At 45.8% G+C, this 15000-nt stretch overlaps 1 protein-coding gene across 1 annotated transcript in view; it reads left to right on the forward strand.

Moving 5' to 3' along the window:
* Positions 1-15000, forward strand: part of unc5a (unc-5 netrin receptor A) — a 144532-nt gene that overhangs the window by 72389 nt on the left and 57143 nt on the right. The window contains 2 exon segments of the mRNA XM_048231514.1: positions 10839-10982; positions 14628-14731. Of these exon segments, the coding sequence (XP_048087471.1) occupies positions 10839-10982; positions 14628-14731 (248 nt within the window).

Genomic DNA, 15000 nt, shown 5'->3' on the forward strand with positions numbered 1-15000 from the left:
CCTGAGGCTGCTGCAGAACTGAATCATGGGCAATTCTCCAAAATTGGTGTGAGTCGCCAAAGCCGGCCCATCTGCATCGTTGAAGAACAGCATAATTAAGTCCACCTCAACCCTAATGCGTTTGATTAAATGTAACTATTCATTTCCTCGTATCGAGTTGTCGCCTGGAACATAATCGCATTCTCCCATCCCTTTTCTACAGAGTCTGTGGAAAGAAAGGAAAGTAGGAAATGTCTGCGAGTTGGACATCTGATGAATCATTTTCTGCCATGACACTTATTATCCTTTGCCGATCCCCACTTCTGAGGTAGACGTCAGACTTGGAACAGAAAAGAAAATCAAATTGGCCGTCATGATTCACTTAAATGCCCCCGGAAAATAGCTGTTCTGTACTCAGCTGAACTATAGTGGAATGGTTTCCCTTCAGTCAAAATTATATTTCCTCAGGATTAGGCCCTCCTAGTGAAATGTTTCTGATTGCTTATATATGTTCTTAATCAAATATGCTTCGTCAAAATGCAGTTGTTGGTCGATGAAAGCTGGGAAGTTGCTTGCTGGACGATTCTCACTGTTCAGGTGCTTCGCCATTTTTTGGCCCTATTATGAGATCAGCTTTACTTGTCTAGGGGTCACCCATCACTGGTCCATTGACATGCTGCAGACAGTGTAGGATTCACGATTGAGGCTGCTGGGCAGCATAAAATGGGCCGCAAAAGTGATTAAACATGATCTTTAGTGCGGTATCGGAGAACGATCTAGCCACAATTTAAGCAGAAGCCGATATGTCTGCGAGGAGGAGGCTAATGAACAAGAGGAAATAAGAGAAGGAGGAAGAGGACAACACACTCCTAAATGAATAGAATGGGTTCCCACCACCTGCTACGCATCGATCAATAGCAATGGAGGCTAATTGATAAAGCCTTATTAGCTGCTTGGCCTGTAATGGGAATTGTATTTCATCCTGTCTGGGTGGCTGATGGGAGGAGGTATTTGGCTACAGGGCACCAAAAGCAGATGGCAAGGTCAATCGTTGCAGTTACACAGCTGCTCGAGTGTTCCATTAACTGACCTGTTAGAGGTCAGCTTGGCCGACGAGGCTGCATCCGCAGTGTACTGCAGTTCACGGTCTCCGGTCCAACGCCGCCGTCATCGAGCAGAGGCATTTTTGAATGACACTGAACAGAGGTTCTTTCAAAAAAATGAGAACTGTGCCTGTTGTAAGCTTCATTGAGATAAGATACGAAGATTGAGGTAAGACGGGTTTGAGGGAGAGCTATGAGACGAAGCATTAAGACACTCCAGATTTCATGAAGGCATTCTGGAGAATTACTAGATGTTTTATCGAGCAGGACTCGGTCTGCCTGGCCTCAGTACTGTAAGTGTGAGATTATTGGCTACAGAAAAGTGTTTCTACTTTGTTTCCTTTTTCCCCCTCACAAAAAAGAAACACGAAAAAGGGCTCAGCACAGTTAAAACTTTACGTGTGTAATTAAATCACTCACAATTAGCAGATTGAATGTTGTGAAAATAGCTGTTGATAGTCAACAATGCTGGCAACACTGTCCCATCTCCCTGACTGTGAGCTGCCTTTGTACTTCTACACAAATCCATTTCAAATCAGACCATAGCTCGCAGCAAATAAGTAATTACTTTTTGCGTCCAGAGCCAACTGTGGCCTTGTTGTAGGTTGCAATGAATTTCACAGTCACGACATGCCTGGGAGTTGCAGAAAAACACACCAATAAATAAAAATAAAATAAAATAATATAATGTAACTGTCTCTAACTGGAAAAGCAATTCGGTACTGTGAGAGACTGATGGGCTGTCAAGAACCTTCCTTCAAATCCTATCTGATCTGTAGAGTGTGCACACATGCCCTGAGTTTGCACATTATTACCATCTATCAGCGGCCATGTGGTTTGCTGCATACTGTAGCTTTCGATTTTCTTCCACCATTGTTGGCTTGTCGTGCCTGAGTTCGAATTGAGAAAATAGAATAAGTCTCCGCACTGCATCTCAATCGAAATACTCCAACCTCTCCCACCCCTGCTGGCCTTTGGCCTTTGGCCTGGACTTGGGCCAGTTCCGGCCCAGATCAGCCCCTCGGTGAGCTGCTTTCTGGACTAGAAGCTCATATCCTGCATTAGTATGACGGGAGGAGAGCAAGTGCGGGGACTCTAGTCAGTCGCTAATTTTCTTTATATTAGAATGCAAATTAAGAGGAAGCCAGGAAGAGTTTTCTCACACGTATTAATTAGAAGCCAGGGGTGTATTTCCTGAGATATTTAAAAAAGCTGCTCACTTTCTAATTTCTAATTTTCTTATTAGCTCGGCTCGCAGTATGTATTTTCTCTCTCTCTCTTTCTCTTTCTCTCTCTTTCTTCATTGTTTTTCTCTCTTCCTCTCTCTTTCTCTACCTCTTTGTGCCCTTTCTGTACTTCTTGTCTATAGCTCTCTTTCTCCCTCTCTTTCCTCAGCTCTCTCTTCATCCCCCTGTATCCCCCTCTCCTTCACTACATCCCCTCATCATCACAGTCGCTCCCATACAGTCTCCAACTCCGGCATGGGCTCGGCCCAGATCTGGCCCATGCCAGTGCCCTTGTCATCGCCTATCTGGCATGCAGCGCGCGCTGTTTGTTTGGCATATTTGTTTAGGCGTCCCTGTCACCTCACAATGCTCCCCCATCAGCACCTGCTCAACGCACATTGGTTTAAAAATAAGTAGAGAGAGAGAGAGAGAGAGCGAGAGAGAGAGAGAGAGAGAGAGAGAGAGAGAGAGAGAAAAAAAAAAAAAAAAAAGGGAGAGAAGAGGAAGAGGGTCTGGGAACATGACAGCTAAATAGTCCTCTGAGATTGGTCTGATGGGCAGGCAGAAACGCGTTGCGTGACAGCTTCTGCTTTGCATGCTGGCCCCAAGGAATGTTTCAGCAGTCGTGTTCGCACAACGCGCCGAAACAAATAAGAATCCACGCAGCTTTCCTACCTGTCGAGCAAGAGCAGGGAGCTCTCTGTCATTCATTCATGTGTTACGGCTCCGTAACCAGTAAGATTGAACATTAGCATGCGATATCTGGTGTCTTTTAAAGAGATTACACTAGAGGGTCATATGCTCTGTAGTCATAAACAGTTGTTGCACTGTGTAGAAAATATGACCAGTGATATGAGCTGCTAAATGTTTTGCTGGGGAAAATAATTTGGCATTCACTTTTTGAATGAGGGATTATATTGTGTTTATCCTTTAAAAAATACATGAAAATGTACAAGGATTTCTGTGTAAAAGCAAGAAAATAACTTGTGCCTCCCACCACAAAAGTAATATGGTAAAAACCTGCTTTAAAATGCAATGTACACTGTATATCTGACGGCACACAGACATCTTCTGATTTCCATTTTAATTCGTATCCAAATGCTTGCTCTCTAGCTGTCTGCTGGTACAGGCTCCAGGGCTTTGGCTGCTCCCAGCTACACTGAATATCTAGATTGGCTCAGGAAACACGAATTGGATTACCTGTAGTACAGCTTTGCTGACAGAGGACCCCTGGTCCAAAAAGGCAGAGTTAGACCCAACCACAGGTAGACATGCAGGGGGAAACAGTGTGATGTGCAGTGTGATGGTTCAATAACAATCTCCAAGCAGATGGGATTTGGACTCTTTCTTACCTGTGCAAGCACTGATATGGCACAGTGCCCTGGGGCAAGAGAAAACAAAACAGGGACAACACGTTTTCTCGGACAGACAGTGATTTCGCGTTTTCGCTCCCGACTGTGTGTGTGTGTGAGCACTCCATCTCGGGGAGTGAATGTGGTGCATAAGAAAGGTTTTCATGAGAATGCACTATTAGTTCCAGCCACTCATTCACTCCCATCACTGTAGCACCCGGTGAGCTGTTTGGTATTTGGTGTCCTAGAAGGAGGGTCGAGTTCTTTCAGCTGCAGTAAAACCGTCTGAGTCATAATGACACAGAGAGTCAGTAGTGTAATGTTGTCCTGTTGAACCAGTGCGCTTGGGTTATTTGTTTTAATAGCGTAGACTCTCCACACTGTGAAAAACGCAAGGGAATCTGCAGCATATATTCTGCTCATGGCTGTTGAACTCATGCACTGAATAGTGGCAGCCATTTTAACCACATGCAAACAACAAGCATATTAGGTCATCGTCAGAGATGCAAATTCTGAAAAAGAAGCGATTTAGCACTGTAAGAAGACCTGAAAAACTGAACACCTGTGCATCTGATGGGGGAGGGAGAGGGGTAGAAGGCAATTTGTGGTTTATTTTCAGGGCTGTTGCTTGTTGTCACTAGGGCATGATAACGACAAGACAATCTGATACTATAATAAACAAGGTCTCATCCTCCAAGGTGACAATTTAGCATGAAACTTTTGATAAATAATTACCACAGAGTCAGACAAAGCCCTATGAAATTGTTTTCCTGTGAATGTGTTGATGTGCTCTTAAGCATGGCGAGGAAAATGTGTCAACACTAGACAATCTGTCATACCCATGTTAAATTTGATGTGCGCTTGGTACCCAGTGAATTTAAAATGATGTATTAAAGATAATAGGGTTTGTTGTTTATTGACAACACCAATAGATTCATAGACAGGGCAGGGAAACACGAGCAGATTAATTAATAATCTAAGAAGACATTTCAATTCCATTCTCTTGCATTTACAATCAAGTTGTACTCGGTTTTGAACATCTCATCGCATCTAATAGGTTAAAGACTGAGACTCGCATAGAACATTCAGGAGGGCATATACCATTATTGATGTTGCTTAGGTTTTTTTGTTGAAATTGTCTGAGCAACGCCTGTAGAAATATAGCTATATTGAGCAGCAGCTATATACAATTCTTAAGACAACAAAATGTTACTCTGCACCAGAATATTTTAAATGTACTGCAACTCGATTGTTTGCAGATCAATTCTTTGTTTCAGGCATTTCATTGTGTTTAGGCATCTAAAAAAGCAAAGTAAATTCAATAAAATTTCTGAAATGGAGAAGAAACAGATGCCTTTATACAGTTGTGCTTCATGCAGTAGTATTGGTAAAATATCCTGTAATCCTCACCTCAGAATTACATCATTACTACTGGTCTTCAATCTTTTTTATTTTTTTATAGCTGTGTCTGTTCTGGAGGGAAATATTGATAGTACCTTATTTTGCTCAAAGGTTCAATACCCTGGAACGTACACACCCTAAAATGATTTTATTTTAGTGTGGTTATATTTCATATTTTAGACTTTAATCCCTGCTTAGTCTGTTCTGTCCATCATATTATATTTGACTTCTGTTGATCCATCCATTTCCTGTGACTCCCACAGAAACACAGAGAGAATCACACGTCATATGCTGTTCTGATTGTCCCTTGCTGCACACCGTATTGCCGGTGACAGCCCTGCAGAAAGGCCTAAGCTCACCTTGAGATGACATTGTGCTGAACCTGGGTGGGATTGATTGGAGGACACATGCCTGTGCTGCTCATTCGTCATCCTTGAATAATCTGTAATAGTGTTCGCTTCAGCGATGGGGGGCCTTGGCCACCATATCTACCACCAACGCAAAAAAAAAAGAAAAAAGAAATGGCCTGTTCAATCAAAGGCCCTCTTGAAAAGGGGCTGTCACGACTGCGCTGGAGCCTTGACCCCAAAAGTGTGTCCTACTGACTGGGGGGTGACCCTGCCCTCCCCCCAGTCCCACACGCCCCACACCCCCCAACGCCACTACTCCTAAGCCGTTTGTTTGATGCCAACTTTACAAGATCCTTCCTTGCTGTCCTAATAGGATGGCTGCCGTGGCAACGCAGTGCAGAGCAGGAAGGCCGAGCAGACGGGCGGGCGCTCTCTCGGTCCCTCATTAGTCCTCGGTGATGACTCCACAGATTCGCCGCTGCCACAGCCATAATGGGCAACCTGGGCAACATGGGCTCCACATCAAACCGCGCCACTCAAGGGAACACAGACTCATCTTTGATATCTGTAATAGTCTGTGGTACGTGCACGAGGACTTGCATCAGAAATTTGACCTAGAAGGACAGTTTTGTTTCCTTTGTACTTTCCTCTCTGTTATTTTTCTTTTTTCTCTCTCTCTCTCGCTCTCTCTTTCTCTCTCTCTTTCTCTCTCTTTCTTTCTCTCTCTCTCTCTTTCTTTCTCTCTCTCTCTCTCTCTCTCTCGCTCTCTTCTCTCTCTCTCTCTCTCTCTCTCTCTCTGGCATGGATTTAGTTGTGCTGCCTTCCTCTGCTGTTCAGCTGGGAGTTGGTTCTATTTTCCCCGAGTTCAGTTTTCGGCATGTAACAACACACTCCAGAAGGTACTAGACTACATCGAGGCAGTAAATCAGTGTTTTACACACTTAGCCGGTGTAGTTTCCCATGGTTGGTCGGCCAGCCTTCTGGTTCTACGCACAGGAAAAAGCCCATATAGCCCTCATCCCTCCTGATGAGCCCTCACTGACCCTCCTCTCCTGGGGCTCTGGCCCGCCACGTGGCGCAAGTCGCCGGACCCTAATCCTTCCCGCCATTGATGAGCCTCGGCATGGTCGGCACTGCCGGTGCGCGGCCCACCCCTAATTGAATTTCCTCGGCCACAATGAAAACTCACTCCGACCTGCCAGTTTCAGTGTGCGCCTTTGATAAGCAAATGACCTCCATGGAATTGAGGTCACAGCAAGCAAAAACAAGAGCGGGGTGGCGGGGTGGCGGGGGCGGGAGAATGGCAAAATAAAGTCCCTCGTCCCAGACGAAGCCCGGGGTATTGACTCGGCAGTGGACAAAATGAGACCCCGGCGATGTGTAGTTGCTGACAGAGGGGGCCCGGCTCGCGTGTTTTGTGTTTTGTTTCGAGAGGATTCAGAGCGCTCCTTTCTCACTCTCTCTTTCTCTCTCTCACTTGCTCGATTGCAAAGAGAGGGTCTGCCATTGTCACAAATCGCGGAGAGCGTTGCTTGCTCATTCAGACGACTAACATCTCTGAATAATGGCCCGTGTTGCCCATTCAAGTACAAAACACACACAAGCACGAGCCAGCTGCCGGAACGCGTCCCGCTCCTTGGCGCTGCGTCTCCTTTGTCATCACCTCGCTGCTTTTGTGCTCGCGCCTCTCTCACAGGAGCATGACGGGGAACAACCAGTGGTTGCATCAGCGGGAGTGGTGGTGCGGCTGCTTTGAGGTGCGGTGGAGAGCCGAGTCGAGAGAGTTCAACCGCTTGCTCTCAGGCTGTCTGAATTATTCCCTCTCAGGCTGTCGCCCGGTGCCATCCCGGACACCCCCACCGACCAGCCCCTCTCCGCTCCCCTCAGCTCCCCTCGCGAAAGTCGGTGCAGGCTGAGTGATTGACACGGGGCAGGATGTTGGGAGGCAGCAGGGAAACGTCTACCTTAATCACCATTTCATCTCCGGGGGGGATTTGAAGAAAGGGGGTCACCCAGAGGTCACCAACCCCCTGGCCCCCTTGCCGAGTTCCGCTAGCCGCGGTGACGGAAATGTGGCGGGGTGCTTTTCTCACCGGCTGACCTTTGGTGAGCCCATGAAAAATGAACCAGTCCCGGGCCTCCATCCTGAATCAGAAGTGGTGTCGTCGCTCCTTAATATGTGTGTAAAATTGATGTCCGAGCCGATCAGTATGTTTGATGCGTCCGTCCATGTCCAAACTAGCTGTTGAGGTGGAAGAATAATGAAGGTATGACACCATAATGAACACTGGCAGGGGCTGCCGCACATAAATATCAAGTAATTGAATTCAGTACTGTGTCCATATGGTGTGACTGGTGGATGTTGCAAATAAACTGACCCGATTGCATAATTAATATCAAATAAACTGACCTGATTGCACATTAATATCAACAAGACGGAGCATTTTGCGGCACTTACAATTGAATAAAATGTGCATTGCATCATTTCAAGGTGACCTTAATCCTGTTACGAAGGCAAGTCTGCTTTTCGCTAAGAATAAAGTGCTTAATTAGGTTACAGTTAGCAAAAGCTGCCGCCCTGTTCCTTGTATGGTAGATCGATACATATACGGGGGTCGATCATGTGTCCATGTCAGCCCCTCAGCTGCAACTGTGAGATCAGTGCCTGGTAAGGTTCATTAAAGTGAATGGAAGTGGAATCGGTGAGTTACTCTTCCATTTCGACATGTTAAAGAAAGTGTCAGGGAAGAGTTTCAGGTAATTACAAAGAAAGCGGTAGCTGTAGAAAAGGAATACAATAACAGGGCCAATCACACTCTTTTTTTCAGTTGTTTCATTGGCTGGTCTCGTCCTGTTGATTAGATTCGGTATGGAATTGGAAATCTTAATTAACATACCTGAAAACCATTACATGCACTGGAATGGATTTTGAACACACTGCCAACGTCCTTACGGGTTAAGCGTGTTAGCAGTCTAGCACAGAATCCTGCGAATCAATCATCACTCTTTTCACCGCTGCCAAGGCCTTTTTTTTAATTGCCTGTACAGATGGAAATAACTAAAGAAATAATAAAATAAAGAAATGAATAAACAGTTGTGTTTTTCATGCCTTTACATTTTGTTGAATTAATTGCAGCCTGGCATTTGACAGACTTTAAGAAGGGTTGGGGGTTTATTTTAGCTCGGCTTTTGAATTTGCAGCACTGACCACCAAAAGCTTTGGAGAGTGGGTTTCTGAGAGGGCCACTTAACTGTTGATGCCCCGAGTCATGCTTTAGGGCTGATTCGGATCTAAAGATAATAACATGTTCTCTGCCCAACTACCCGAACAGCAACAAGGGTGGTGGTGATGGTGGGCGTGCGCGCCGGCGCACCCTCCGTGTTTTGTCCTTATCTCTACGCTTCAGCGTTGATTGATGCGCTCTGCTCTTATTTCTGACACGAACCCCACGCTGCTTAGTAATTTCTGTCATTTCTTTTCAAATGGTCTATTATTTATTCAGGCCTGGATCGGCCACGTTTACCTTATTTTTAATTACGCTCCTGCAATATGGTTTCCTGCAGGCCTAACAATTTAGTCGCTTGAGATGCTCAATAAGTGAAAAAAGCTTGTTATGAGATTGGTGGTTATAGCCATGGTGCCCTGGTTATTGCACTGCATTAATGGTTATGTTGGTTTGGCTAGTAGTGTGTTTTGAGTGTGCCTGTCTGTCTGTGGAGTGTAGGCTATGAGCTTTGCGTGCCAAATAGTGTGTAACATGTAGAATGAGGATCCAGGTCGCCGCATCTTATATAAAGCTCCTTACCTCTGGCACAATCCTCCTGAGAGGCTACGGTGGACACAAAAAATGGAGGAAAAAAACAAGGTAGCCTGTTCACACTAGAAGAGCAGAGAGAAGAGGAGAGTGAGAGGGAGAGAGAGAAGAGCGAGAGAGAAAAAAATGGAAATTGAGAGTAAGAGAGATAGAAGAGGGAGATGTGGGCATTTTCAAGGTCGTGCTTTTTTGTATTACCTGATGAGAGACTGTCCAAGAAGATTTTCTTAGAGAAGCCTTAAAGGTTACATTTAAAGGTTCAGAGATAATGAAATGAAAAAGTGTCTTTAGTACTCTCCCCCAGAAAATCTAAAGCATTTTTCTAGAGTATTTTTTCATGATTCTGTGTTTTTGCCAGGCGACATATTGTAGGTGCTGATCATGCACATCTGCTATCATCCTCGGCACTGGCCAATCCGTCACTCAATCCGCTCATTAAGCCGCTAACATGGCTGCCAGTCTAGCAGATCAAATAAATAAATAAACAAGCCAAGAAATAAATAATAAACAAAATGCCTCTTCCTCTGATCCAGCACCCGTGGTTGCTGCTAGTGGTGTTGCAAACTATCAATAAAGTACTTTTTTCCACCGCTAACATTTTTTAAAACATTTTTCTCTCAGTGCGCTTTGGATTGAAATGCTTCATAACAGGAAAATATCTCTTCCTGAAAGCTCACTGAAATATTTAAGCACTTTATTTATTTATCTGGTGCGGACTAAACAACAGCGACTGGTGAAAAATGCTGGTTTGCATTGTTCACACCCACTTGATTTTGTGAATGGTAGCAAGGACGACGTTGAAGTTTTTGTCACCTAAGATGGCATCAGAGCAAGCATAAAGCCCCTTGAGTCACAGAGTGTGTGTGTGTCTGTGTGTGTATGTCTGTCTTGGTATACAGAGCAGTAGTTGTTTCTGTATACATTTTTGTTCTAGTTTTCTGCCTTTTTCTGTACCTGTCTCTGTCTCTATGTGTCTATCTTCTCTGTATGTGTCTGTCTCCAAGTGTCTCAGTGTGTGTCTGTATTAACTGTGTGTGTGTACAGTATGTGTGTCTGTCTCCAAGTGTCTCTGTGTGTGTCTATTAACTGTGTGTGTGTATGTGTGTCTGTCTCCTAGTGTCTCTGTGTGTGTCTGTATTAACTGTGTGTGTACAGTATGTGTGTCTGTCTCCAAGTGTCTCTGTGTGTGTCTGTATTAACTGTGTGTGTACAGTATGTGTGTCTGTCTCCAAGTGTCTCTGCGTGTGTCTGTATTAACTGTGTGTGTGCATGTGTGTCTGTCTCCAAGTGTCTCTGTGTGTGTCTGTATTAACTGTGTGTGTGTGCATGTGTGTCTGTCTCCAAGTGTCTCTGTGTGTGTCTGTATTAACTGTGTGTGTGTGCATGTGTGTCTGTCTCCAAGTGTCTCTGTGTGTGTCTGTATTAACTGTGTGTGTGTGCATGTGTGTCTGTCTCCAAGTGTCTCTGTGTGTGTCTGTATTAACTGTGTGTGTGCGTGTGTGTCTGTATTAACTGTGTGTGTGTATGTGTGTCTGTCTCCAAGTGTCTCTGTGTGTGTCTGTATTAACTGTGTTTCCAGATCTCACTGGGTTCTTGCGTTTTCTCTCCACAGGACTGCCCATCATGCAGGTGATGATTGATATCACTCGACAGCAGGTGGAGAAGATATTTGGCCTGGAGGATTACTGGTGTCAGTGTGTTGCCTGGAGCACCACGGGAACCCAGAAGAGCCAAAAGGCATATGTGCGGATTGCATGTGAGTTACCACCCTACTATGTAACCCATTTAAATAAAACTCCTAGCCTGGAGAAGAACACGTGTGCATGGGGAGGAGGGGAATCAGGAAGTGGGAAGAAGTCCGCCTCCAGCAAACAGCCTTTCGCTCTTTATGTCTCGGTCTGTTTCTTAATCATGTATTGTGGAATTGCATTTATCCAATCAATCTACAACCCTTAAATGTGTTATCTTCGGTCTTGATTGATTCAAATGGCAATAGACAACTCATAATGCCTGATAGGGAAGTTTGATAATGATGTGTCTGTGACATGAAAATCCACTAATCCGCCATGTAGCGCTTTGTAATTGCCTAGAGAGGTCTGCTCTGTTTTGGTGCTTCAGTGTGTGATAATGTGATTACGCTTTTGGGAAATTGCAATTGACGAGGTACTTCACATTAAGTAAATATTATTGCCAGAAGACTGATGTTGGGTGTCTGTTTGTCTGTATGTCTATTTGGGAGGAAGCCATGAATGAGTCACGTGAGTTACTAGCACTCGTTGTCTGCCGCAAGACCTGTATCCCCATGCCAAAGGAGCACTGGTAGTCTAGGGTGCTGATATAGTCAATAAGAAAAATGCTATTATGCAATTTATGAACACAGGCCTGGCGTCCTGGTAATTATTTTATGTTGGTATGGCTGGTGTTTGTGTTTGTGTTTGTCTCCAGACGGTGCGTGTCTGTGTGTGTGTGTGTGTGTGTGTGCATGCTTGCCAGTGGAGAATTTGGACTAAAAGCACTGGATTGGCTATCTCTTTCCATTCCACCAACAGAGCTGACTAAAGGTCTTCTACTCACTCCTGTCTGAGATGCATTAATAAAACACTTCTTTTTCTTTTTCCTTCAGCCATCCCGCACATCTCCTAATGAAGGCATAAATATGCAGCGTGTTGAATAGAGTGCTACACGACACCGCACATGAAATCACAGAGGCTTTAAATGCTAACTTGGTGTCCGATCTCGTTTAGACTTCACTCACAGTCACTTTGAGCCGTACCCTAAGGACACCAGAGTCACTCTTTTCCTCCTTTCTTTTTCTTCCCTTCCTCCCTCCTTCAGCCTTCCAGCTCAGTCATATCTTTTTGTCTCTTCCCCAGTCTCATTATATCAGTTTAATTAAATTGAATGTCGGGAAGCCTCCATTACATCTTAATGTTTGCCTGAGTGGTATTGGTCCAGACATGCCCGGCATCTGTTTCCAGGGCTGGAACGGAGACTCGCTGGTGTCTGTTGGCAGCGTGGGTTTTTTCACGTTGCGGTATTGTTTTTTGTGTTCGCCCGGCAGCGAGGCGTGGCGAGGAGGTCAGAGTTCGCAGTGGGCATGTCTGCGGATGCCTGTTTTCGTGGTGCCTCGGCGTGGCGCTCAGTAGATGAGGGGGTTTGGTGTTGATTTCCCTCCTGTTTTATCCGCTTATATGTTCATTTATGGCCGCATGCAGCCTTTCACCCCGCGCCCAGGATTCAATCATCATGACATCAGTGGTGCCATCCGGACGCAGCCCAAATGCAATAGGAGCTATCAGCCCAGCTTGTCCGAAGGTCCCCCTGAGGGATGCTGTGTGTGTGTATTTGTATTTGTATTTGTATGTGTGTGTTTTTTTGTGTGTTGGAGTGTGCATCTGTGTGTTTGTGTGTTTGTTTGTGTGTGTTGAGTGTGTATTTGTGTTTCTGTGTGTGGTATTAGAATGTTTATTTGTGTGTGGTAAGAGTGTGCGTGTGTGTGTATGTGTTGGAGTGTGTGTGTGTGTGGGGGATAATGCAATTCCTTTCTGTGAATGCTTCACCCCAGGGCCCGAGGCAGCCATCTCCAAACTAGCCAAGCAGCAGCGGCGTGTTGCAGGCGTCACAGCCTCTCACACACACACACACACACATCCCTCTGAAACACAGTCGCGCACTCACCACAGCCCAGCTCACATTAGCCAATCTCACGGGACGGAGCCAGACAATAACTTCTGCTCCTACACACACCACACATCAACCACACAACACCACACCATCCACCATCCCACACACACACACACACACCTACAGTGTATGTGTCTGTGTGTGTGTGTGTGTGTGTGTGCATGCTTGCCAGTGGAGAATTTGGACTAAAAGCACTGGATTGGCTATCTCTTTCCATTCCACCAAACAGAGCTGACTAAAGGTCTTCTACTCACTCCTGTCTGAGATGCATTAATAAAACACTTCTTTTTCTTTTTCCTTCAGCCATCCCGCACATCTCCTAATGAAGGCATAAATATGCAGCGTGTTGAATAGAGTGCTACACGACACCGCACATGAAATCACAGAGGCTTTAAATGCTAACTTGGTGTCCGATCTCGTTTAGACTTCACTCACAGTCACTTTAGACCGTACCTAAGGACACCAGAGTCACTCTTTTTTTCCTCCTTTTCTTTTCTTCCCTTCCTCCCTCCTTCAGCCTTCCAGCTCAGTCATATCTTTTGTCTCTTCCCCCAGTCTCATTATATCGGATTTAATTAAATTGAATGTCAGGGAAGCCTCCGTACATCTTAATGTTTGCCTGAGTGGTATTGGTCCAGACATGCCCGGCATCTGTTTCCAGGGCTGGAACGGAGACTCGCTGGTGTCTGTTGGCAGCGTGGGCATTCTTGGTATTGTTTTGTGTGTTCGCCCGGCAGCGGAGGTCAGAGTTCACGAGGGGCGTGGGCATGTCTGCGGATGCCTGTTTTCGTGGTGCCTCGGCGTGGCGCTCAGTAGATGAGGGGGTTTGGTGTTGATTTCCCTCCTGTTTTATCCGCTTATATGTTCATTTATGGCCGCATGCAGCCTTTCACCCCGCGCCCAGGATTCAATCATCATGACATCAGTGGTGCCATCCGGACGCAGCCCAAATGCAATAGGAGCTATCAGCCCAGCTTGTCCGAAGGTCCCCCTGAGGGATGCTGTGTGTGTGTGTGTGTGTGTGTGTATTTGTATTTGTATTTGTATTTGTATGTGTGTGTTTTTTTGTGTGTTGGAGTGTGCATCTGTGTGTTTGTGTGTTTGTTTGTGTGTGTTGAGTGTGTATTTGTGTTTCTGTGTGTGGTATTAGAATGTTTATTTGTGTGTGGTAAGAGTGTGCGTGTGTGTGTATATGTTGGAGGGAGGGAGTGTGTGTGTGTGTATATGTTGGAGGGTGTGTGTGTGGGGGACCCGAATTCCTTTCTGAGGCAGCCATTCCATCTCCAAACTAGAATGCTTCACCCCAGGGCGTGTTGCAGGCGCCATCTCTCACACACACACACACACACATCCTCTGAAACACAGTTGCGCCTCACCACAGCCTAGCCAATCTCACGGGATTAGCCAGACAGCTGAAACGCTCCTACACACAGCCCAGCTCATGCCCAACCACCACAATAACTTCAACCACACAACACCACACACCAACCACACACTCCACACTGCGCTCGGGAGTGAGTGCCACTCTGGCCAGTGCTCTCAACTGGAGAGGAAGAAGGAAAGGAAAAGGCCTCTCTGCCTAGTCTCTCTGTAGCATGTGGTGAACAAAATATCATCAAGCCGCAGCAATTACGGGAATAAGCCAGACAGCCAGACGGTTGTGACTGATGTCTCTTACCCATGTTAATTTGTGTCTGTTTCATGTCCTCTTGGCCAGATCTGAGGAAGAACTTTGAAGAGGAGCCGCTGGGCAAAGAGGTGGCGCTGGACCAGGAGGTGCTGTTGCGATGCCACCCCCCGGAGGGTGTGCCAGTCGCCGAGGTGAGAGAGAGAGAGAGATGCCAACGGTGGGGGTGGAGGGAGGGTAGTTAAGCGGGCATTATCCAAAACCACTCAGCTAATTATTCCCATCATTGATTTATTACCACTCTTTCTCGCATCTAAGAGCCAGCATCCTTCTGCCTGCCCAAACACACACACACACACACACACACACCTACAGTATATATGTGTGTGTGTGTGCACGTCTTGTGTGTGTGTGCGATGTGTGTGTGTGTGTGTGTGGCATGTGTGTGTGTACATGCGTGTGT

The sequence above is a fragment of the Alosa alosa genome, chromosome 21 (assembly GCF_017589495.1).
Source record: "Alosa alosa isolate M-15738 ecotype Scorff River chromosome 21, AALO_Geno_1.1, whole genome shotgun sequence".
Taxonomy (NCBI): domain Eukaryota; kingdom Metazoa; phylum Chordata; class Actinopteri; order Clupeiformes; family Clupeidae; genus Alosa; species Alosa alosa.